The sequence below is a fragment of the Anas acuta genome, chromosome 12 (assembly GCF_963932015.1).
Source record: "Anas acuta chromosome 12, bAnaAcu1.1, whole genome shotgun sequence".
NCBI lineage: Eukaryota > Metazoa > Chordata > Aves > Anseriformes > Anatidae > Anas > Anas acuta.
The window spans coordinates 3,809,130-3,834,472 of record NC_088990.1 but is presented as its reverse complement, the minus strand read 5'-3'; the positions used below and the strand labels follow the sequence as shown (position 1 = coordinate 3,834,472).

Sequence of the window (25,343 nt, the reverse complement as noted above, 5' to 3'; positions counted from 1 at the left end):
CGTCCCCCAGGGCTCGGTGCTGGGGCCGGTCCTCTTTAACATCTTCATCAATGATCTGGATGACGGCATTGAGTGCACCCTCAGTAAGTTTGCAGATGACACCAAGCTAGGTGCGTGTATCGATCTGCTCAAGGGTAGGAAGGCTCTGCAGGAGGATCTGGATAGGCTGCACCGATGGGCTGAGGTCAACTGTATGAAGTTCAACAAGGCCAAGTGCCGGGTCCTGCACCTGGGGCGCAATAACCCCAAGCAGAACTACAGGCTGGGAGAGGAATGGTTGGAGAGCTGCCAGGCAGAGAAGGACCTGGGAGTGATGGTGGACAGTCGGCTGAATATGAGCCAGCAGTGTGCTCAGGTGGCCAAGAAGGCCAACGGCATCCTGGCTTGTATCAGAAACACTGTGACCAGCAGGGCTAGGGAGGTGATCGTCCCCCTGTACTCGGCTCTGGTGAGGCCGCACCTCGAGTACTGTGTTCAGTTTTGGGCCCCTCGCTACAAGAAGGACATTGAGGTGCTTGAGCGGGTCCAAAGAAGGGTGACGAAGCTGGTGAGGGGCCTGGAGAGCAAGTCCTATGAGGAGCGGCTGAAGGAGCTGGGCTTGTTCAGCCTAGAGAAGAGGAGGCTCAGGGGTGACCTTATTGCTCTGTATAAGTACATTAAAGGAGGCTGTAGTGAGGTGGGGGTTGGCCTGTTCTCCCATGTGCCTGGTGACAGGACGAAGGGGAATGGGCTAAAGTTACGCCAGGGGAGTTTTAGGTTAGATGTTAGGAAGAACTTCTTTACTGAAAGGGTTGTTAGGCACTGGAACGGGCTGCCCAGGGAGGTGGTGGAGTCACCATCCCTGGAAGTCTTCAAAAGACGTTTAGATGTAGAGCTTAGGGATATGGTTTAGTGGGGACTGTTAGTGTTAGGTCAGAGGTTGGACTCGATGATCTTGAGGTCTCTTCCAACCTAGAAATTCTGTGTGTGTCTGTGTGTGTGTAAAAAAAATAATTAAGCTAACTTCAAGCTAGATAGTAATGGAAAACTATAACTATGTAACCGTGGAATCACATGGAATTCAACTCAGGCTGACTGCTGAAGGATTTACACTACTTCTACAACGTATGTACTCACGCCAATGCTGAACCATGTTTTTATGGGCTACATGAACTACAGTCTCACACTGACTGCTGTCACAGATGGAATTCTGAAAGAGTGTCTTGGGAACTGGGGCTCCACTGAACACATTTTAGTTACTCATCACTTAATGATCAATGCTACCTGAATGAAATTTATTAAAAAAAAAGTAATTAAAGACCCCAATGGGATTATTTTATTTCAGCAAGAGGCTGTTCATATCCATCATATCAGTTCTGCCTGAGTGTTCTCTGGACAGGGAGCTACTCAGCTCTGAAACAGACAATGAATGCTGCGTTTCATCACTTTGCAAAGTCAACCCAGGGATCACCAGCAGGTTGGTAATAATTGCTCTTTAAAGATATTTTTGCAAGTTGTCACCTTAATGCCTCAGTGGTCATTATAAATCTCACCAGGCTTTTGGAAAGGCTGCAAAATTGCAGCAGTCCCTACTAGTGACACATACTGTGGTTGTAAGGATTCAAAGGACAAAAGCCTCTCCAGTTGAGTAGTACAAACATTCAATAGTGAATTACCCACTTTTCATCTTTTTAAAGACGTCATCCTAAACACTGTAACATCTCAGAGTAATTCAGAGAAAATGAATGCCAATATTTGAACAGGCTTGTCCGGCGTGCTTTCTTCTTTTTCACATGAAAAGGAGTGAAATAGTCGCGATGGCATTCCATTTCAAATCCACTGATCTTGGTGGGAGGCTTTAATTCTCCATCAAAAAAATACACTTAATGAATGAGGCTTTTAAATAAAAAATATCAAAAAGGGAAAGTTATTCTTCCAATTAATAGGATCACTGGAGGCTGTATTGGAACATGAGACAATAACAGTGTAACAGAATGTGCTCCACTTCAAACAAAACACTGATGAATACAGCCCTTTTGCAGCGCTCTCCTTTCCTAAGGAACCATCAAAATGATTTCTGCGATGGATGTTCCCAGAAACTCCAGCAGAGATGAGCTGTGCCAACTGTTGTGCAAACAAGAAACAGCCGTGGCCTCAAAGGCACGATCAAGGCTTGGTTCTCCCTTCACTTTCCATGCCTAGGCTTGTGTCTGTAGCTGCATTAACCGGGGCTGACAGCTACCACAAGGTCTAGAGAGAGCTTCAAACTTGTTTTAGTGCTGATATGGACTAGGACTTAGCGGTATAAATGCATTAAGTGATGGTCCCATGGCCATCCAGAGGCCTGTAGGTAAGCTGAACTTGTTTTAGCTGTCCTTTCTTTCCTCCAGTGTGTATTTGCACTGCAGGTATGAAAACTATTTCTTAGTTTGTCCGCAATAAAGCAGTACAGGTGGTAAAAGAGGCTGTGATTTGCACATCAGTGATTGCTGGCCAGAGGAAAAAAAACAACTCAGGGGACAAGAACGAGCAGTGCAACTTAGAGCTGTCCACTGGGGCAGTAGGTTTAGGACACACTGATGGTCTGGCTCCTGGCCATGCCTACGACCACGGACGTGGAAAGTTAAAATATAGAAGCCTGCTGGGTCCTCTCCTCTGGTATCATCTGTGCCACTCCCTGGAGAAAACTGATTTGCACCAGTGAGACCTGTGAACAATTTTCCAACATCAGTTTCTAGCTGTGGTGCTGAATGCACATGAGCAGCCATAAATCAGAAAGCTGTTCGCTAAGCCAACGCAAGTAAGAGGCAGGAAAAGCTCTGTCAGCTGCAGCGTGCGACTGCAGTTTTAAGCCACCATCCCTCCTGCAGAGTTTTCTCTCAATGCAACAAGAAAAGTTATTTTCTCCAAGGTGGAAGGAGATGACCTTTATGAAGAATTAACAAGTCGTCCATGGTTTATCATAAACAGATGGCGGGTCAAGCCATGAATTTGTAATGAGTGTTAGAACAAAGGACAGTTTGCTGCTATGTTTGCAACAGTTTTGAATACACCTCTCCAACCACAGCTGTCCTTGATTTGCTCTTCTTATCATGTAATGTGAGTTAAGCGTTAAAAGTGAGGCATATAGAGGATTTTTGTTGATGTTCCCAAACATTTGGACCTTGGAAAACATGCCTTCCTGGCACTGGAAGATTGTAGAGTATTTTGAAAAAAGCAGGCTTCTCTGTGTGCTGTAAGGTTTGGGGTTTTATCTCTCTGAGAGCGCAACCTCCTGCCTTCCTGCCAAAACAATTAATTTACAATTACAAAAGCCTTGTTACCACCCACCGTGATGAATGACTGCTGATCTTCAGTATGAAACACCTCAATGTCTGGCACAAAACCAGTATTTTTCTTATAGGAAATTACTTTTTTTTTCTCCCTATTGTTAATATTCTCTTGGGATGAGAACCCCCAGCCAGTATTTCACAGGCTCAACAAAACACCGTAAAGAAATTGGCAACTAGTGATGTGCAGGGAGGGCAGGTGGCTATAGGGAATTTTTCAGGTGTGTTTTATCATTATTGACACGATTTGGCAACAAGAATATTTTTTAACATCACACTTTGCCAAGCTGATCATTCCTAAAGCTTTGCAGATTCTGGAGTGTACAATCTCTGAATTCAGTGAAAAGTTGTGCCAGGTGGTTATAAAAAATGTGAAGTGGTAGAAAGAGCTTTGTCCTCCACTTCTTTCCTTTGCTCAAGGAAGCTCCGTTTGAGATGTCATAGATTTATTTCCATTTTCACCAAAACCCATGAATCTGTGATGGTTCCTACACAAGACCCAAGGTTCTTGCACAGTCCAGCAGGCCAGATTCTGGTCTGAATGGCACTGGCAAAAACCTGCAGTAACTTCCATGGCTGAATGAATCTGCATTTATACTAATGGAAGGCAGAATGACACCTGATCCACGTTGCTGAGTGAGACCTTTGGCTTGTGGCCAATGGACTGGAGGGAAGAATGAAGGATGGTTACACTGGACTCATGTTGGGTTCTCCAAGATTAACATAGGCTTTAGTAGTTATGGAACATCTACTCCAACAGTGAAGAAAAAATATGGCAGAGCCAATATATGACACGGTTTCTACGTGTCTTTCGTCTTCTAAAAACCTTTTCATTGGGCTATGTAATACAATAGGTTAATGGGCCAAATTGTTGCCTGAGGGACAGAATTTGCATGTTTAAACTTCTACCCACAAAACTGGAAAAGCACCCTTGTGAAAATCAGCACTAACGATGGAGTCAGAGCATCTTGCTTGTAATTTTGCCTTCCTTGATATAATACCACTTAAAAAGAGAATAGCCAAAAGTGACATGGGAAACCCTGAAGCATTTTGTGCTCTTGGCGTGAAACACAATACTTCAGTCACAAGACAGAAGTAGAGCGTGTTGAATGAAACAACGAAGTAAAACTGGAAATGAAGAAAAATCCGTAAAAGTCTTCTGGAGAATTGCTCCTGATACATAATCTTGCCTCTTTGGTTATATCCTAGAAGAGTTCATAAGCCAACTGGACAAAAGGAACTGAAGAAGTACAGCCTTGGCCTGGATGAGTGCAGCTGAGTGATTTCCCTGCTTCATTATAACTAGAGCAGAAGGGGAGAGCATTAAGGACAGAATGGGGAAGCCCGGGTAGCTACAAAGCAGTCCCCAGTGCTGCTCATCCTCAAGCACAACTGTTCCTTGTCACTACCACACCTAGCCAGCACATCTAGCAGGCAGCTCCCTGCAGCAAGCCAGTAATGTGCTCCCACATCATTTAGGACACGTGCTTTCAGCTCCAGGAGGCACGGCAGACTTCAGTGCAGTCAGTCCTGATCCCTTCAGGTGTAGCCTACAGCATGCGAGCAGTTCAAACTCAGACTGTGTATCCTGCTAAGCTTTCCGGCGAGCTGCATGCACACAGACATGTTCTGCTCACTAGCTGCCTGCATTCTGTACAGGAATGGAATACTCGACACAAAGTTTGTCAGCAAAATCAATTCCTTGTGAAGGAATGACCTACTGTCTTGCTAACGCATCAAGAGGCATATCTTCAGCAGCCTGGGACTCTGAAGCAAATGTTGAGAAAGTGAGCAACCTATGTTTGTTCTTTGGACTAGCACAACTACAGCAAAAATGTAAAAATGTTTCCAGTGCTAGAACATTTCACAGCTCGGATTTCAAACACAGAAGAACTATTGCAAAGCAGAAAGTGTATGCGGTGTTTATTTCTTTAACTGAATTCAAACTGGATGTGGAATTTCCTTTTGGAAGAAAAGACTGAATGGGAGATGCCTTGGACTCCCCTTTGTATATTGCATCATATATAAAGGATGATACAATGAACTGCAATTCTGAAGAACCCAAGCAACAGTAAAAAAATAATTTCAGGTTAACACCTTCAGTGGGTCTCCCACTGTGCAATCTGCCTTTCTATTAGGCGTGAAGACTCCCAGACCAGGAACATTTTAGTTATGTTGCTCATCATACTAATGCTGCATTTGTGCTAAATGCTAATAACATTAAGTATATCCCTTTAAGATAAGAGATTTAAGAGAGAAGTTGCAGTAGTGCAAAGAAATAGAAAGCACTAGCTGGTAACAGGTTATCATGGTCACTAGTAACAGAACAATATTCTGTCTTCTGACTTAGAGTGGGCAATTTGTAAATCTCAGGTTTTGAACTAACAAAGGTAACTTCAAGGACATTTAAAATAATTTTATCGACCTGGCCCTATGTGTTTGCAAAGGGAACTAGATATATCGGCTCCTCGTGGCACACTTGAAATAAGCTGCAAACGCATTGGGAATACACAAATATCACAACCCAGACTGCTTGCTAAATCTGCTCTGCTCCAAATCCTTTCCACAGTTACAAAACACAGTAAGGACCATTCACAGACAATCTTGAGAGAAATAGGAACAAAAATTCTCATCTTCAGAGTGTGGACAGGCAATGGCTACAGAGTCATTACTAAGAGAGAGCCATTACTACATGTAACAGAGAGCCCGTTCTACTGATAAGCTGTATCTGGACTTGAATTTTTATTGACGTTTTGCCTCCTTCTTATATGATTTTCTGATTCAAGTGATCTTGGTTTGGTGAAGTTAAGGACTGGAGGCCAAGTCACCATGCAAGCTGTTTGCACAAAACGCATCGAAGCCTTATTTTAATCTGTGATAATTACTACCGATCATTAAATCTTGCTTCCCCGATGATTCTTAACAATAAGAAGCAAATGCACAATGCACTAATTGCAAAAAGTTGCTGCTTGTTCCGAGAATTCTAAAGAATTCACAGTAATCTAACCGCCAGAGACTGTTTTATTTCTCCTTAATGGATGAAGTGTTTAAGCCAGACAACCCCAAGAAGGAATTGCTAATAGCTGTAAAGGTTCTCCCCCTAGGCCTTAGCCCTGCATTAAAGCTTCTGGATCCGGATAATGAAAATCCTACCTGGTGCTCCACATCAAATATTTCAGCTATCTGGGTTTCTGGGGCAATAACCATTTTTAGAACTGTATCTACCCACACCCTTTTCTACCAGTCTTATGGTGTTTTTTCTTTACCTCTTTATTCAGAGTAAGAAACTAATTGTGTGAAAGTCTTCAGTCAAAATTAACCAGGATGTCTAGAATTTGTAATGTTCGTTATAAACCAAATCTAAGTCCAAAAACATCTACTGGACTTGCACAAGGTGAAATTCCTGCAAAGCAGAGAGTTGGCACGAGCTGCGGGTGGAAACAGGCCACATAAACAGTGCAGAAGCTTTTTTGCCCTTCTGCACTGAGAAGATCCTGATCCTGAGTTAAGAACTGCAAATAACAAGTGATTTTGCACTGATCCTGCACTGCTTGTATGCAGACATAAAATCCATCATCACCACTATTTACTGTGACCAATGTATGATTGCAGCCTTTCCAGCAGTGAGCCAACTTCTTTATCAGATGGGAACCACTCGCACAATACCGAACTTTCAACCCATGTAATCAGTGAACACACAGCTATTTCATATTCCTCCCTATAAAGAGAATCCGGGTCAATTTTCCTGCCAAAAACTTTTAAAATTCCACAAATAAATAAATAATGTTATTTCACCTGTTAACATACAGGAACTGTTTGTCTTGGCTTGCTTGCGTGGATTCTGCATGCCAGGTTATAAATAAAATAATGTTCAATACTCCAAACATTCTGTGATACAAATTCCTGGCTCAGCATAAATGCAGATCTTTTGTATGTGGCAGGTTCTTAATGCATTCTCCAGCACTGATACCATTCAATTTGTGTGTCTATGACATGCTATATCTACAAATATTCGTAACTCCCTATCTTAATGCAAAAAAAATGCAATTGCAGATAAGCCAATTTGCCCATCATGGGCCTCTGCTTCACTGGATTTTGCTTGCTGGTGTTTGGGTTTTTGGACAGCAAAATGCAACTACTGTATCCCAGTGGTTTCTGTGCATGCCGTACATTCCAAAACACAAAGTAGGCTTTCTGTTTAAAGAACAGTACAGTTACAAAGATAAGATAAAACCAAGCTGGAATATAATATTCCTGGGAAATTTCATTTCTTTATGCAGACATGAGTCAGTAATGTAAAGGATGCTTTATGAACAACGCTGGCAGAGGGTGAGTTTCTTACACTGCTCCTGTCCAAGTAAAACTACCTGTTACTTTAAGATTAGAATGCAAATACAGAGCAGACTCTGCTCTGCTTTAATCCACTGCATGCAGGAATTAATTCCACTGATGTCACTGGCGAAACTAAGTTCAGACAGGCCTAAGTGAAGGTGAAATCCAGCCCCGAGGAAGGGACTGATGGTTTTGGCTCTGCCTTTAAATCGATGGCCTACTTTCATTTCAGGCAGTTGGAATAAGTCTGGGCCTGGCCTGTGCTGTGTAGGTCTCAGAATAGCACAAGATTCAGCTGCACAGGTCTGGTTTTGCATCTGTGGTAATAAAATGGTATATACCATCAGACTGCATGCAGGACCAGCACAAGGAGGGCAAACAGACTTCAGCTGTGAGTGCTCTCTATCAGCCTTTGTCTCTGCGAGTCTGCTGAGGCTTCCTCACACTTCCCCCCCGTAGTATTCAGTTTAACAACAGTTCTCCCAGACCCAGACCCTCAGATTTATCACCTGTGGGGTAAGAAAACTAAGGCTCAACTCTTCTCAGCTGTGTATTGATGCTTTGAGGGAGACAACACTCTCACCACAACCTCTCCTGAGATTTCTCCTTTTCTCAGGGACTAGGTTTCTCATTCAAAGTGCAAATACTTAACACACATATATACTGAAGGAACTCAAACTTGCTGTTTTGTTTTTAGCTTGCCCAAGCTGGGCACGGGATACCTCCTTTGCTCCCTGCAGTCCTGGAAGATACTGCTAATGAACTCCTTCTTGTAGCACTCAACCTGTTAGCCAGCTCGCTTCAGAGTTTGTTTTTTGAAATACGGAAAGTGGTTTCAGCATCGCTTGTAAAGGAGCCTTTCAACACTAAGAACTCAGTTGATGGATGAGTTTTGGCCTGTGGTGAGAATCTTCCTTTTTTATGGGCAGGCTGTGTGGGTTTAGCCTTGGGATGGTTAAACTGTCAATTAATACTGATTTCTACGCTGTTTGAAATACACTTAGTTACAACTTGCTGGGTAATTTCCACAAGAACGTGTTGCAGTGTTTGGGTCACAAATGGCATAAAGGGAAAGTTTAAAGCCCAGAAAAAAACTCTAATCAAAATGAGTAAAACCCTTCCCTTTCAAATACTTGAATTGCAAAACAGACTGCACACAGAAGCACAGCACTTTGCATTTAGAACGAAAATACCACATCGTGTTCACTGTTACCTTAGACCAATCGCCTGTTTTCCATTCGTAACAGCCTGTGTGATCCTCACACTCCTCCTCGTCTCTTGGCCTGGTGGCTGCATCACACTTTCCTTGAGAATTTGTGCACGTCACTGTTCTTTTCTGTATCCCTTTGCCACAGTCTGCTGAACACTGCAAAACAATAGCTATTTGTTTTCTGTCACACAATGCCTAGAAATAAAAACTTTTTTTGGGCAACATAGTTATGCACACGAAGAAAAACTGATTACCTGTAAGATTTTCCCCCAATAATTAAACCCCTTTCAAACATCTGAGTCATTTGAAAAGTATGGTATCTGCTGGGGAAATACTTTACTTTTAAAAAATGCCGATTCTGAAAATCAACCTTCTTTAATATCAGTTAGCATCGTGCTAGAATTGGTGTTACAGAGGAAAAATCACTACATCTTGTGTTTAAGAGCTCAGCATTCATAACAGAACTGCAATATTCCTTTATCACAGGACTAAAATGATGGTGAAAATTGCATTTTTAACTCACAGTAGAATGCGATCAGTGTTACAAAAACAGCTTTGTAGAACTGTTTGTATGCATGGTGGTGAAGCCACACTTCTCACATGTTCTCATGTGAACACATACATGACCTTCACTCTGTTTTGCCATCTCCTCATCATGATGTTAATTTCAAAGAACTTCAAGTGCACACAGTGGACAGCTCAGCAGAGACATTATTCAGTGAGCCACAATGTTGGGACCAGCTTCCACACCTGGCCAGAAGTTAGCCACAGGCATCAGCAGAGGTGGAAAATGGGTTTCTCAAAAGCATACGCAGGGACTGCTTGAAGTCCTCTGAGAAAGCAGCAGGCTACTAGAGCTGCTAGCAGCAGTTGCTAGAGGAAGACTTGATTCAAGCATTTGGGCACTGTAACAAATATTCATGCAAGTGAACAAAAAAATGCCTGCAAATATTTTTGTGCTCGGGCACTACCGAGGTAGCTTCTAAAAGGGGGAGGGGGGGAATATCTGGTCACCCATTTGTTATTTCTGCCAACCGTTGTCAGGAAATGCTGTTTTACCAGAGAATTTGTCTTGACTTCATTGCCTGGTGGGGAAAGGACACTGCTATGAACTGAAATTCCTGTTTTAAATAACCCGTTCAGTAACAGGGTGACAGATTTGCTGATGCTGTCAGAGGCATCCATAGAGCAGCACAGCCAGCATCTCTGCTCTTTATTTTCATGCCACTGCAGTGGTTAAGAGTGAGAAATTTTCTTGAAAAGCCACTGGGGACAGGTGGGTGGAAAAATGATCTATGTACAACTGAGATAAAAACTAACCTTCTCTAGCATGTCGAGTTCTCCCCTTTAGGGGATCAGCATGGAAAAGACAGTTGATTTGACACCGAATAAATAACGAAGATATGAGATATTCTGTGAGGTCTTTTGAACATAATCCAAGAAGCTTCTCCATCCAGGGGGTCTATGCTGGAAACAAGCGTCAGCTTGATATAAATTACATCAAATGGACAAATCTCAGCATGCCTGTCTAATCGTCTTAAAAATACAATCCAGGCAGCTCTGACCTGCTGGCCTTGTTAAGGACATGAATGACAAGCGTTTATGAGCTGGCAAGCAAACAGACATGCCTTTAAATACTTCAGAGCACTACAAAGTGACTTCTTGAAAATCTGGGAAACCTTCCACTTAATTTACTATGTGCCGCTCATGGCATGACCGCCTTACGGATGTAACATCTTTGTAACAAGCACAGTTGTACGGCTGTGCTAGATACCGGGGTGAATTCTTCCAGGCTTTGCAGAATTCCAGAAACTACTTTGCTGGACTCTTCAAAGTGCAAGACTTGCCAGAGATCCAACACTGGAGCTCCCTAAATGGTACCTTAAAGCCACGAATTTGCCCCAAGTTGTACAGACTTTCCAAAATTACAGATCGTTTTCCTCAGTCCTCCTCCGGGTTGCACTCGTTCATCCCAAACTACAAAGCACAATATGTGAAATCTTTCAAATGGGTCAACTTACTTGAAGTAAATCAAGCTGAAGTAGGAGTGTTTTTCACAGTATGAGAAATCTCTAGGTGGGTTTTACAACTGAGTCTGGGAAAAACACCAACTGTTTGTTCTTCCCACAAGCTTTTAAGTCACTCACAGATTAGTATTGCATATACTTTCCTAGACAAAACAGCATTTGCAAAAGGTTTCCAGCAGATCTTCTGTTGTCACATATAAATCACCCCCTTGAAGTTTTTTTTTCCTTTCCTGAAGTCCTGTTGTCATGAAAAGATTTTTAGTGTATAGATTTTACAGAGATTTAAAACCGGAATGGTCTACTAAATAATACATGCAGTCCCTGAGTGTCCAGCTTGGATCATTAGGTCTTTATTAACAAATAACTTAGTCAAATCCCACGAAGTTTTTTAAAGGGGCATCACAACTTTGCAGATCCTTTATTTTAAGGAAATCCATTATTTTTTTTCCACTAACAATAGAAACATTTACCTTTTTGTGATGATCTCTATTTCTGTCATTAAAAAAGGACTGTGTGGTACTTTGTCCAAAACAATCTCAAGTGTTTGGCAATAAAAATGGAATTTAATTTTTTCCACACTGAGGATTGTATTGGAATTTGCTTGGAGAACACACTTTTTTGATTGGAGACCAGACATTAATGTGCTCAACTGTTTTTTGTTGTATAACCAAAATTCAATAACGTACAAAAGAAAATTTATTTATAAAATGATATCACTGCTGTGATATTTACTCACAACAGCAAACTAAAATGTTAAGGATTAAAGTGATTTCCACTGAAGAAAGTTCTAGGTATGAGATGTGTGCAAACTGGCAGAGCATCAAACCTGTCCTAGAGTCAGCTGTGCTACATAATAGCACAAATGTGCCTGGAGAAGATTTAAAATCACAAAAAAGTGACCAATTACTGTCCCAACAACAGTATCAAAGGAAAAGTAAATAAGTGTTGTTTTTTTTTTTTTTTTGTTTGTTTGTTGTTGTTCTGTTTTCTTTTTTAATCTAAAAATACTACGTATTTGCAAATTAGTTCAATAGTCACAGATATGGAATATTTACACTCTGGAAAAATTATTCTGTACCTTGACTTACTCCAATTAATAAAAAGAACACAGAAGCAACTGCAACTGTTAAAAGACCACTAACACTCCTGATAACAAAATTCACCATGTAAGACAGGTAGGAGCTGCACCATGAGAAGACCAGGCTCAGCTATAAATATTGCTGGAGCTCAGCTGGTTTAGTTATGAGGAATAAAGTGGGAATAATCTGAAAGGGTTATTTCTGTAATGCATAAAAGACCTATCAGAGAAATTATTACAACTTTGGTGTATTTCTCTACATCTTTTGAAATGAAAAGACTCAGAAAGTAAAAGCATCTCATGCATTAGTGAACAGGTACAGTGCCCCACTGAAAGGAAACACTGCTCTCAGTTAACTATCTCACTTGCCAAACAAAGATTTTCTGTTCAGAAGGTGGACAATGGAATCACACTGTGTTTTTGTTAAGAGACACTGTTCCTCAGTGCCAGATCCCTAGCATCCTGTGCTTCTCTGACTTTTAAGCACTTTTCTAACAATAATATTTTGCGAAAGCTCTTTGACAATGCTTTAAACAGGAGCTCACTGTTTCAAAACAGAGATGAAAAACAAGGAAATACCCTTCCCACAGAAATGGCTGTTGCTGGACAGCCCTGTAACACAGCCAGTCTAGAATGAGACTGGCAGAGCTGTAAGCACTGCACCAAGACTGAAATTATCTTTTTGTCATTCAGATGAGCCTAACAGATATGGTATCAAAACTAACATGGAAATTCTATTAGGACTGTTACTCACAAGGTACAAAAAAGTTACCCTACATTAGTTGAGTCCTGGACATGAACTGTAGGCACACTCCTGGTTTATTCTGTTGCTAAACAAAATGCAGGCTGTCTGGTCACCTTATTCATCTCTGAGATGTGTTTATAGTATCTCAGAATAATTTTGTAACTCTCTGCAACTACGTGGAGATGCACCTTTAAACAAACTACAACCAGCTTTTTCATGTTCCAGGAATTGCATAAAAGAGGGTTGGACAGGGCCCAAAGACCGTACATTCTCTGTAACATGCAGATATTTGATAAATCTGGTATTTGTTTGAAACCGCATTTCAACTGAGCCAGAAGACCTGGTGGGTCACTACACTTCTGGCCTCAGGTCAGTGAAATGTTTTTCCTTGATGGTCGGAGTTTTCAGATGGAAAGATATAGTTACCATAGTATGCTATTGAAAACCTGCCTTAATAGCTCATCTGGTATGGGATACAAACCTCAGCTCCCATCTGATCATTGCAACAAAACACAGTCATACCGAGTGCCGAGTACTGACAGGCACTGACTGGGAGAACATGTTTAACTTTTAGCTAGGTTAGGACCAGTGTATCCAGAGCTGTGTGCTGTCTGGATCCGTTCTTGAATCAATTTCCTCCTACCTTTGACCACTCTGATGCTTCCCAGATAGAGAGGCAGTCCCGTCCTTCACAGCTCTGTACTGTTGCTGGTTTGTTGCCCAGGCAGTAGAGGTCTCTCGTGTTAACATAGGTGCCGTTCTGCAACTGGTAGACACAAGTCACCTCCCGGCGCTGGATACCTTTCTCACAAGTGGCAGAGCAGGGACTCCAATGGCCAGTCACCCACCTGGGAACGAGACAGAGAGAGAATGTTAAAAAAAAGGAGGGATCAAACATTATGCTTCACTTGAAAACAGCAAGAAATAGGCAACTCTTCCTAGATTTGTGGTGATATTTCCCATTTCATTGTTTTGGGCTTTCCAGGATGTTTCATTGGAATCTTATCTGTTTGAACTTGATGGCATCAAGGGCCTTAAAAATGGGGACTAACCGGCTATGTCCATTCTTAGCAAATCTGAATTGCCTTTATCTGCCAAGGCTCAAGAAATATTTAACAATACAAAATTTCCCCACTAGAAAGGAACCTGCAAGGTTAATTCAACACTGTCATAGCTCACAAAGATGTGCTAGAAAACAATCTGGATCGTTTCTCTGAGCCTCTGGGACTCATTTACTTTGTAAGCACATTTCAGATCAAATGGCTTCCCATTTGATCAAATGTGCTGAGAAAAATACACGGACATATTTTTGCGTGTTTGTTTGCTTTGTTTTCTCTTTAAAGGCTCTCTGGAAAATACTCAGGACAACACTGTGAGGTGTTTGGGTTCCTTCAATGTAAGGGATCCACTGCTGCTATAGGCAGTCCCTGTTCTGGCCACGCAAGGAAAACGAGGCAATTTCTCTCTGTTGTCTTCTAGCTCAGTGTAAGGCTCACTGAAAGGCTCCATAATGAACCCAGTAAGCACTGGAACTACCACTGTGGTTAAAGCGGGCCTACGTGGCAGTGGATACAATATTAAAAAAGAATACGTGTTAAGAAGTATGTAGGGAGGGACGATAAGTTCCTTAAGACAAGCAGCATCCATCTTCACGCTTCCTGTAATCTGTCAGTGAGGAACATGTTCTCTGTAATTACAGGCATTCCTGGCTGATGTGAACGACTGGAACAATAACTGTGTAGGCACTGTGCTCCGGAAGGCTATCATCACCAGGTAATTGACCTTCTGGACTGTTATTTAGGGCTGTCACCTAGATTAGTACCCTTATACCATGAATCTCTTACTTGTCACCCAATTCTGGGTTGCTTGCTATGTTAAGTGACCTAAAGAAGACTTCTCAAAACCAGAAGTCTGCTTAGAAATATGATTTTGTTTTGCTGTAGGTTCCACTACTCCAGGCAGAACATCACACACGCCAACTGCACAGCCACACTTCCTTGGAAGTTGCTGCTAACTTCTCGTACAAAACTCAGACAACCATTCCTCATTTTGCCACTCCCGAATGCAGACAAATCAGTTCACCACAATTTGTAGCAACATCCTCATTTGGCGCAATTATCAGAAATTCATTTGCCAACTGCTTTGACTGCTGACTGGTGTGACAGCACCGAGGACTGCGTTGGCAGAAGCCGGTTGGTTTGGGCTGAACAGGATCGGGCAGGCTGGCCACCTGCGTTTTGTGGAAAAGGGCCACACTCAAATGTTTCTTTGCATTGAAGCAGTTGACACATCTGTGAATTTCTGTTGGCTAAAACAGCTGGCAAGACCCCAAACATGTTTCTCTAGACAGTAGTTTTGGCGCATCTCTGTGGCTGAGTGCTTGGTATTTTGCTTATGGTATGGGAAAATGCCAGCTGGGTAATCAAATGCTGGGACTGAGAGACTGACAAAAATAGCCTTCAAGTGCAGAAATCAGCGTTCAGGAAAATTAATAGCTGGGCCGTGCCCTGTCAGAGCAAATGTGGAAGCAGCTATCTGTCCGGGTGAAGGAACCGCTCAACAGGGGCATGAAGGGGGAAAAAGTGACTTTGCTTTATGAGCTGAATGTGAGTCACCGGGCCAGGAAGGGTTTCTGTACAGGCTCCGCTGAACTAATATTCACTTCAGCACCACACTCTCACTGTGATCTACGGCTACTGGCAGAAGAAAAAGGGAAAGGGACTGAAAGCAAAGAAGAAAGATAAAAATACATTCTTGGCAGAGGCTGTCTGTGTACTTCCATCTAGGATGGGCAGCACACTGTGTGCCAACGATTTCCAAGATGCCCTGAGAAGTCAGGTTATGTCTTTCCTTTCAGGCAGGAAAATTCCTTTTTTTTTTTTCTTTTACCCCGGTCAGTCATCTCTAGGTAGTGCTGCTTGAGCACCGATAGGACGGAGTGTGACTAGATAACTGGTACAGAAAGCCTGAATATCATCATGAGAAGAATGACTGCACAGAGCATGAGCCAAAACCCAGATAATCAACTGAAAGCTGTGGCTCAGGTCATTTCAGATCTAGTCTGCTGTGAAGATGAAATCATCTTCAGCATTTTTGTCAGAGTGGCATCCCTATGGCCAGCCTCAGCTACAGATCCCCTACATCCCTCCCCGAGCCAAGCCTTAGTCCACCAGTGTTTGAAAAGAAGGTGGGGGTTTAACGTAGGTGATCTCTGAAACCTCATGGACCACCCTGACCTACCTGGGACAGCTTCTGCTAACCAGGAATCCAAACGCTTTGAAAGGAAAGGGTATTTTGAGGTGGGGGGGTTAGTTTCAGGTCTGAGAGACAAAAGCCAGATTAAATTGAAGTAGGATATCTTCGAAAGTATCAAGGGGATGATCACTTTACCATCAAACTTCATCATCTCAGTGAAATCTCTGCTTGGTTCAATAGTTCATCTGGCAAACAAGGAAACGTGAATCCTATGTGCAGTCCTAGCAGTGCCCTGATCTTCCCCCACAGTTTTCCCCAAGCCCCCTTCACAGTCAGCTGAAAATATTATTTTAGTGCCTGAAAGAGAAAAAATCGCTATGACTCTATTTCAACATCATGGTTCACTGTCAATGGAAAGACAAAGGATTTATGGATGAAGTGATTAAATATGGAAATTCCTGCCTCTTTCACATTTGGTAAAAGAATGCTCAGCAAGCTATTAGCAAAATTACTGTCCACAGGTAATGTATTAACTGGCAAGAAAAATGTGATGCACAAATAGTACCACATTATGGTTACTATTAAATTACACTACGGACATTTTCCTCTCTACACTGTCATTACACCTTCTGAACACCCCTGGATGAGTTTAAGAATGAGATTTATTTTTCATTTTTAAAGAAGCTGAAGTATTTTTCTTATGACAATGTCAAAAATAATTCCACTATTCTAACACACAACACAAAGCCAGCTCTGTGTTGTTAACTAAGGCAATTAACTCTTGCACACTAAGCCAGGTGTGTATCATATAGACCATTTGGCTTCCAGCTATGCTTTAAGCCAGTAAAATGATCTTAGGAGTTGCTTGACACCACAGTTCTTTTCCATTTGGTTTTTCCCTCCCCGGATATAACCATACTCTGTTGGACCATGTGATTGCTCTACATGGAGTACTGGAGAGCCCATCCTCTTTCCAACAAGGAGTGATTTATGTGACAAACACATTCATCTTTCTCACAATCCTAGAGATGGTTTCATCTACAGCATTATTTTTTGTAATCTTACCTCTATAGAAGATTCAAGAGCTAGATGATTCCCGCTGGTGGTTAGATTTAGGTTAAGAAAGTGATGAGCTTTTAAGCACATTTTTTTTTAACCCAGTCTGTGTCTGTCTTTCTGGCTAAAAAATGCCCAGAAGGGTGTTTATCCACAGCCTCAAAAGGCTGGGATGGGCAAGACATGCAACCTGAGAGGGCTGTTTTAAATCTTTATCTTCTGAGTCTTTCTCAACCTCTGACCTCTCAGTATCTCTGTTCAGGAATTGGAGTTCTTCTAATCTGCTTTGGCAACAATCATCTGGCAGCCCCCTGGAGCAAACTTGAAATATCTCTTGGAGGTTCAGTTCATCATTTGATCTTTCTGTGCTCTGGATTAGTCATTAACCTTGAATTATTCACTCTACCTGCTTGCTGAAGACTCCCCCATTTTCTATGAAAAAAACAACAACTAGCATCTATTGCACTGCGTACATGAACCTAGGGGAGATGAATGTCTGCAAATGAACTGTAGCTAGAAATGAAATTGTAGCTAGAGATTTGGGAAAACATACTATGAAGATAAAATGCATCAAGGCTGAAGGATGGGGTGGAGGAGTGAAACCAAAAGACATGAGGTCACTTTTCAGAGATTTCTATCCTCTTATAACATAAAGACATTGCATGTTGTAGGATAAATATCGCAGCCCATTAGATTTCTCTTAGTTATTTCTGTCTTGAGCTGTGCAGAAGACCAATGTCGGAGCTCTCTACAGGGCTTCTGTTACTTCTGTTCCCTCTCTAATGCTACACTGAAATTCATTTCCCTGTTTTTGTAGTAAGAGATTTGATGTGACCAAAGATATAGTTGCAATAACACTCATTTTTCTGTATTTAATAAACTCGCTTTTTGATTTCTCTAACTAGTAGCTTGCACTACTGCTCAATAAAATATCAGAGGAAATGTGATACTGAACACTGATGCTAATCTGAAAAAGCACTTGTGAGAAACTAATCTAAAGCAGTACACTTCCAGCATTGTAACAGATTTTACTGTGTACCTTTTGGTTTAACACACACCACTGAATTACTGTCTAGGTGAGGATAACTCCATCTCGAGTTAGAGCTGGTTGTCTTTAGCACCAGTTTGTGATGCAAGATCATGTTGAAGTTGCTCTCGGTTTTCTAAGGTACCTTGGTGAAACTGTGGCTCCACTGAAGTTATGCAAACTCCAACTAACTTCACTGGTGCCAGGATTTCACATTGGATAATTGTAGCAAGCAGAACTGGAAAAGATTTCTGAGAATTAGTCACATGGAACTGATGGCCAGATATTTTTTCCTTACAGCTATCAAACTAAGTTCATGCTTGAGTATGTAGAGGCAAGAAAACACTGTTTACAAGTGGACTTACGATTTCCATGAAACACGCACACTGCGCTATTGTATCCTCCTCTCCCGATGCACTTCTGAAGCTCTCTGCTACATCTCTGCTATTCTGGGGTCAAAATAACCAGGTGAATCTGGATTTTTGGGAACAGGTTGTGCCACACCCAGTCACTAGAAGGTTGGTTGTTGTTCTTTTTTTTTTTTTTGGAAAAAAGTACAAGGAATCTAGTAGAATAATACAGCTGCTGATGTTGAAAGTAGGACTCCAAGACTAACATTCCTGTCTGACTGCCTTTATAAACAGTGCTCAGTAATTTTCCAGTACAGTAGTCATTCTGCTAGCAGACTTGCCAACTTTCACTCACACAGATTTCTTTTTTTTTCTTTGGTGATTATCATTTTGACAGCTTTATTTTTTTTAATTTCCCACCAATTATACGATCATAGGACCATGGACACTGTTTTATAATTTACCTGCACCTTGGGAAGTATTTTTTTACGCCAAAGACTTTGTATTCTTCCTCCCTCATCCCTCACACTGAGCAGATCACTCTGGTTACAAGGACTCAGCATGGCACTGGTGCGAGTAGGTGTCCTTCTTGCTTGCAACTGCCTTGCTACACTAAGGTATAGAGAGTATTAACTATATAGAGTATTAACACCCGCTGAGCCCTTTTGCAGTGAGTTACCACTGTCCTTCTCCATGCTTGGTGTACCTTTGATGGGGCAGCTGATGGCCAGCTCCATTCTCTGCCACTCGAGGAAGGCAGTGTGTTTTCCTCAGCTCGCACTGCAGGATGTAAGCAGCATGCAGAGCGTTACCGCAGGCAGCAGGAGGGGTGAATTTCACCCATAATTAAATATTTTGCTAGATTATCCTGCTAATCCTTCTTTGTGGGTAAAGACTATGCTTGGCCTCAAGAGCCTCAAACCAAAGAAGCAGAGATCGTTTAACATTTTAAAACAATGCGATGTTCAAACATCAGGCTGTTGAGTCAAACATTGTAACGGGAAAAACTGTGATGTAAGCCAGCCTGGGTGTTTACACCAAAGCTAAGAAACCTGTCTCATGACTCCATGTGAAAACCAATGCCAAATGAACTTCTGCTCCAGCCAGTCATCTTAAATTATTTGATGTAAATGCATTTACCAGTAGCCAACAAGCCCTCCTAATTTTATCCTTTGCTTGTTCCCAAGCCTTTTCTCTTACTTCTTTTCCAGAATTGCCTCATTGAGTTGGGTTGCTGGATGTGCTTGGAAACATCTTTTTGCCTTTCAGTAGCTAATTAACTCCTGACTGCCTTGCTGTACTCGATGAGCTGCCTACAACCGGGAACATGTGTGATTTTGTCTCCTTCTAGTGGATGGTTGACAGCCAGATGTGCCCACAGTAGGACAGCAGACCCCCACAGCAGCTACTCACAAGGGTGCTCCATTCATTTGAGGCTTTCTGGTCTACAGCATTTGGCTTCTTCTGCAGGACCTGCCGGAGACCTGCAGGTTTCCAGCCCAGGTGGGTTTCCCCGAAGAGCAGCCACCAGGGCGCAGCATTGCCCGCTCGCTCAGCCGCCGGCAGCCACCGTGTCTCGCACCGTGTCCAGCGCAGTCCTGGCAAATTCATTAAGCTCAAACTGATTCTGGAGATCCCAACTCCAGTTTTGGGAAGTGCTTCAAAATGAGCTCTTACGTGGTGCCTCCTTGGATCAGAGGGTGCTAACATTACTATTTATGCCAGATTTCCAGGCTAAAATGATTTGAAACCATCCCCATAGCTGTTCTTTTTTTTTTTTTTTTTTCATGTAACCAAATTCAGAACACACAAAAGGAGATGTGGCTTAGCACAAGGCGCAGGTAAGGTTTTGAATTCCTTGCCACTGGACCTTGTGGATGATAAAAAATTTGTACTGGTTCCAAAAGAGTCTGAAGACATTAATGAAAGAACATATGAATTTGTAATAATTAAATACAGTGTCCAGCTTAGTCCCTTCTCTTAACAGGTACTCCCCAGAAGTCTCTCCAGTTTAGTACAATTTCCATACAATCCTGCAAGTAATATGTCAGCCTTCTTCAGGAGTTTACCATCAGACAGATCCCCCAACTTCTGTTTTTTGCAAGACCCCACAAAATAAAATCAAAACTTTTCTGCTCCTCATCTATGTGTGCTGATAACACAAATAAATGTGGTGCAAACAGCCTGGACTCAAGGAGACTTGATCAAACATAGCAGGCAGGCAGGCTGATCTGAACACAGCCCAGGTCACAGCACACAAAACGATTTTCACTGGGTTACTGACCATCGTCATCCATGAGGACAGTGTTCATTCACTCTGTAGGGCTGCATTCTTGCATATCATCACGGGTTTATGATGGAGCCTGAAGGCAGAGGCAGGCTCTCAGACAGTAAGAATCTTACAGACAAGCACCATGAGCTTAAACCAGACTGGGGACCAAGAGGCAGGCACCATCAAGCATTGCACATGAAGGCACCCATGCTCCGAGCAGTCGCTAGCCTTTTGGGCAAGCCTACAAGGTGCCGAGCCAGCTGGGGTCTTGGCTGACCCTTGCAACTGGCTTCTTTTTCTCCCCAGCAGGCATCACTGCAGTGTGTGAGCCCTTGGAAAGCAGTGTTGGATTCCTGCCCACAGATGGAAAAGTGAAAGGGGAATAGCAGGAAAGAAGGAAAGAGGGAAAGAAGGAAAGAAGAAGGAAAGAAGGAAAGAAAGAAGTGATCCATGTAACCACAGGCCTCATCTCAGTAGCATGCCAGTTTTTAGAATGGATTTAGCGGAATACAATAATCAATGACATAGTGGTAAATGGAAAATAGGAAAAATGCAACATAGGCTTCCTCCAGGCAGACCAGGCAAAACTAATTGAGTATATTTCTTTGATTAAAATAACTGCTTTTCCAGAAAGCGGAAATGTGGTAGATTTAATCTACTTAGTTACCAGTGAAAAACTCCTTTTGTTGTATTAGAAATGCTTATATAAGTTGGAGAAACTGGTCATATGCTGGAAAACACAGATATCAATGTGCATGGAAGGTGAGAGCTGGCCACAGTGTAGTGCTTTAAAGGTAGTATCAGGTATGAAGGAAATTTAGATTAGTTACCAGGGGACTTCTTGAAAGATCTGTCTTGCTTCTGATGACCTTGGCCCAAAAAGAAGAAAACTGTTGAAAAACTGGTGAAACTGCTGACATTGTCAATGCAAAAGAGCATTAGGATACCATAACAAGAAGAACCGACCAACCTTGAGTACTGTAATAGAAAAGCTATGTTGAAAATTAATAGTACACAGTGCAAGGTTGTGTGCTTAGGGACTAATAACAAGCATGTCCGTGTTAAAGTAAGATTCATATGTTGAAACAAATGAAGAGGAAAATATCCAGAATGACTCTAAGCCACAAATGTGATACAGCCATGAAAAAAGCAAAGAATGCATCAGGAGAGTTGCTGCCAACGAAGGCAGGAAAGTACTAATGCAACTGTGTAAGGGCTAGATGAAACGGAGGATGAGATTTTCCAACACAATTCTGGTCACCTATGCCCTGAAATGATGCATTCAAATAATTTAAATTAGAGCACGAGCACAGAAGGGAAGTGAGAATCCATGGACAGTTTCTCATCCAGGAAGCAGTTAAAAGTAATGGATTTACCCCAGCAAAATGACGGAAGGAGATAAATTGGTTTGTTTTATTGTATGGCACTAAGCATACAGAAAAAAAGCTAGGGTGGGAGAAAACTGCATAAGCAAATAAACAGTGCTGATGCAAGAACAAGTAGATGAAAAACAACAGCAAATAATTAAGACCACAAATAAAAGATCCTGACCCACATGAACAGCAAGGTCACAGAAAAGCCTTCCTGCGAGGGAAATAGACTGTGGAGCAAAATTGGCTTATGGAAACTAGTGTATGACATGGTAGTAGCAGAAAACTAACCGTTTGACTCAGAGGTGCTTTCAAGTCCTGAGCAGTGAAAATAAGGGCTCAGGTCTCCTGTGGTTTTCTGCAGACGATGGCAGGGATTTCTGGCTGTTCATGCTGTTGTTAAGCATCTGCGTAGGAACAGCACATATTCAACAGGTCCCTAAAAGAACTTAAACTCTATTAAAATCTATTACAACAAAGAGGAGGAAAACTAACAGTGTTTGCATGCAGGCCACAACAAGTCTAACAGTTGGGAAATTTCATGTGTTTTTGGTTCACTTCCTGCATTAGAGGGGAGCAGTTTCATATTCATAGACCCAACCATGCATGTTGAAGTGTGTGGCCACTGGCCGACCTATATTTTCAGTAATAACAGCTGATGTGATCTGTGATTTCTGAGTCTGGTGCCAACATGAGCGCTGGGTTTGCCTATATATTTGGGTTGGTGTTCAGTGTGCTGGAAACAACCCATACGCACCGCATGCAAGAATCCAGATTCCATCTGGTTACAGCAGGGTTTTGTAAAAAATATCTAAAGAGCTAGGCAAAGGATTAGAATAAAGAGGTGCTAATAGGGTGCAGTTGGGACAGGAAAGGAAGCTGTAAAGAATTTAATGGAAAAAGAGGGTCAAGGAACATAAAAAATAAAATAGGAAGAAAAAGAGGCATTTTTTTAAAAGGTGAAAGAGTAACAATAATAAAGAATGAAAGATTCTTTCATTTTTGCCAGTTTCAACAAAACCCTTAAGAAAATTCTGTAGTCTGACGTTTAATTTTAAAACATGTCAGTGTATCCAATCCTTTTTTCCAATCCTGCTTTGTTTTTTTCGGATGCTGGGACGCAGTTGCAGAGCTCTAATCTTCTCCTTGGCCTCATGAAACTACTGTCCCCTGCCCCACATTATTTGGCTCTCCCAAGAGGTGGCAGAAGTTCAAAGGGATGTGTAATTTGCAAAGCACTTTGGGATCATGCTGGAAGAAAGACACTGTTATTAATATCGTACCTTTTTTTCTCCCCAGATCACTTTATATGTAATGTAGGTTATTGTTTTTCATTTTTATTACAATCTCAACAGCAATAACCTCCTCCTCCACTTATACAACATGATCTCACTCCATCCCAAAGAGTTTGCAATCCACAGTACACACAGATCGAGACAGGAAGCAAATGGACAGCGTAGGATAATGAATGTAAGTCACACAGCGCAGCCAAAAGAGCAACAGAGAATGAGTGTCCTATGACCAAGTCTTGTGCTCTGGACATTAGACCTTTCCCTGGAGACAAATTCTCTGTAAGATGATTCCCTTACATTTTGAGTAGAAGTGTAAATCTAGATAATAATACACAAAACAGAGCAGACCTACTACAGAAGGGAAAGCATTATTCTTTCTTCTGCTCAGGTAAAGGGCTGGGTCCGAGTGGAAACAAGAAAAGACATTATTGTAACAAGATGCTACCGTAATTTTACTTGAAACCCTAAAACAAATTCAGGGCTTATAAAAAAAGCATTGACATGGTGGAAGAGAATGGTTTCTTTAAGATGTTCTTGGTCAGAGAATATGCTAAGCATGCATTTCTAATATCTGGGTGGGCAAACGCAAGTGGAAATTTAAATTCTACAGAGGCACGGAGAATGTGCTTCTGAAAAATGTTTCCAGTCAAAAGCATGTTAAGTGTGAAAGTGTGGTCTACACGGAGGGAGTGAGGGAGTGTGGTCTGTCAGATCATCAGCAAGGATTTTGTGGCCTTTCTGGGCATTAAGCACATTTGGTGTCTGCTGTCATTGCTCCAACAAAAAATGTACCAATGAGAGTGTCACTGTGCTGGTGCTAATTGCTCCTGAGGAGAAGTGGGCTGAACTGTGGCTATAAATTGCCCGATAACTCCATACAGAAGAAGGGAGTACAACATTGGAACAACATTAAGGGCTGAATCTGAATCCACAAAAGAACACAATCTGCACATGGGAACAGACTGGCTCTTTCTCAGGAGATTTTGTGTGATTCAACCTAACCCACTGTCGCTGCCCTGGAGAGGCAGCAATACCACGAGAAAAATGTGCAACAAGGAGGAGTTCACCAAGAGCTCAGAATCACAGAGATCCCATTGAGAAACAGCACTGCAGGTCTTAAGGCTCTACAAGACTTTGATGTGCAAGGCCTCTGTGTCACATTCAGCTGATAGAGACAAAAGCCTCTCACTTCCTCCCAAGCTTTGTAAGCTGCTGTTCTTCAGTTCTGCCACCTGAACCTCTCCGTATCACCTTGACTCACTCCAGTCTCTTCCCAAGGTCTTTACAAAAGGTCTGAAAGAAATACTTGATGCTAGGGCAGAAACAGAAGAAGATGCTCCTTGTTTCTGCCTTTCAGAGAAAATGACATGACAGAAATGCCAGCATCACTGAATCTGCATTTAGGAAACTTCCTCATGCAAATGACATTGTTTCCTTGAAGCCATTGAGACTTCGGCTCTCCTTACAGACCTAGAAGCACACAGACTATCTCATTACACCTTTCAGAACTGCTGAAAGCAGCATGGCCACAACATTGTACAGCTGTAATAGACACTGCAGACACAAAACGAAATCTGAAAAAAACTATCCTTATTGATGGATTACCTGACACTACACTTCCCTGCTTCAGGGCACTTTAATCAGAGCACAAGTCCAATTAGAAGGAAACGTGCTGCTTCTCATTTCCCCTACTGTTTCTGCCAGCAGGATGAGCTTTGTAGGTACTTTTCCCTGGCTTCTATGACTGTACAAGATGTGACAGCTATCAAGTTGCTTTGAACTGGCTTTTGTAGATATTCCTGAGCTTTACCCTAAATTTGTTTTCTAACTGCTATCAAAAGTGTACTAAAAATTGCTTCAGACCATGAGTGAACATTTTTGCTAGCAAACAAACAGAACACATTAATTTGCTTTTCTGTGTTTTGTCACTTTGGACAGAAACTCTATTTTTTATACAACGCAGGACAAAATTAAGTCAGCTAAAAGTGCTTGCCAAAAGAAAAGCTTTTTATTATTTTTAGAACTTACAACTATTAAAGCTTTAATTACTCCTACTGATGCAGAAAACCATTCTTACTGAG

At 41.9% G+C, this 25,343-nt stretch overlaps 1 protein-coding gene across 3 annotated transcripts in view; it reads right to left on the bottom strand.

Annotated features, from left to right (window-relative positions):
• The window catches only part of ADAMTS17 (ADAM metallopeptidase with thrombospondin type 1 motif 17), a 173,853-nt gene that overhangs the window by 14,175 nt on the left and 134,335 nt on the right, over positions 1-25,343 (bottom strand). For 2 of the 3 annotated variants that reach the window (XM_068695902.1, XM_068695903.1), the window contains 2 exons: positions 13,344-13,548; positions 8,854-9,006 (listed from right to left, as the gene is read on the bottom strand). In XM_068695902.1, coding sequence (XP_068552003.1) covers positions 8,854-9,006; positions 13,344-13,548 — 358 coding nt within the window. Of the gene's footprint in view, positions 1-8,853; positions 9,007-13,343; positions 13,549-22,673; positions 23,222-25,343 lie in introns of those variants that run through there. The other variant, XM_068695904.1, reaches the window with a different exon arrangement.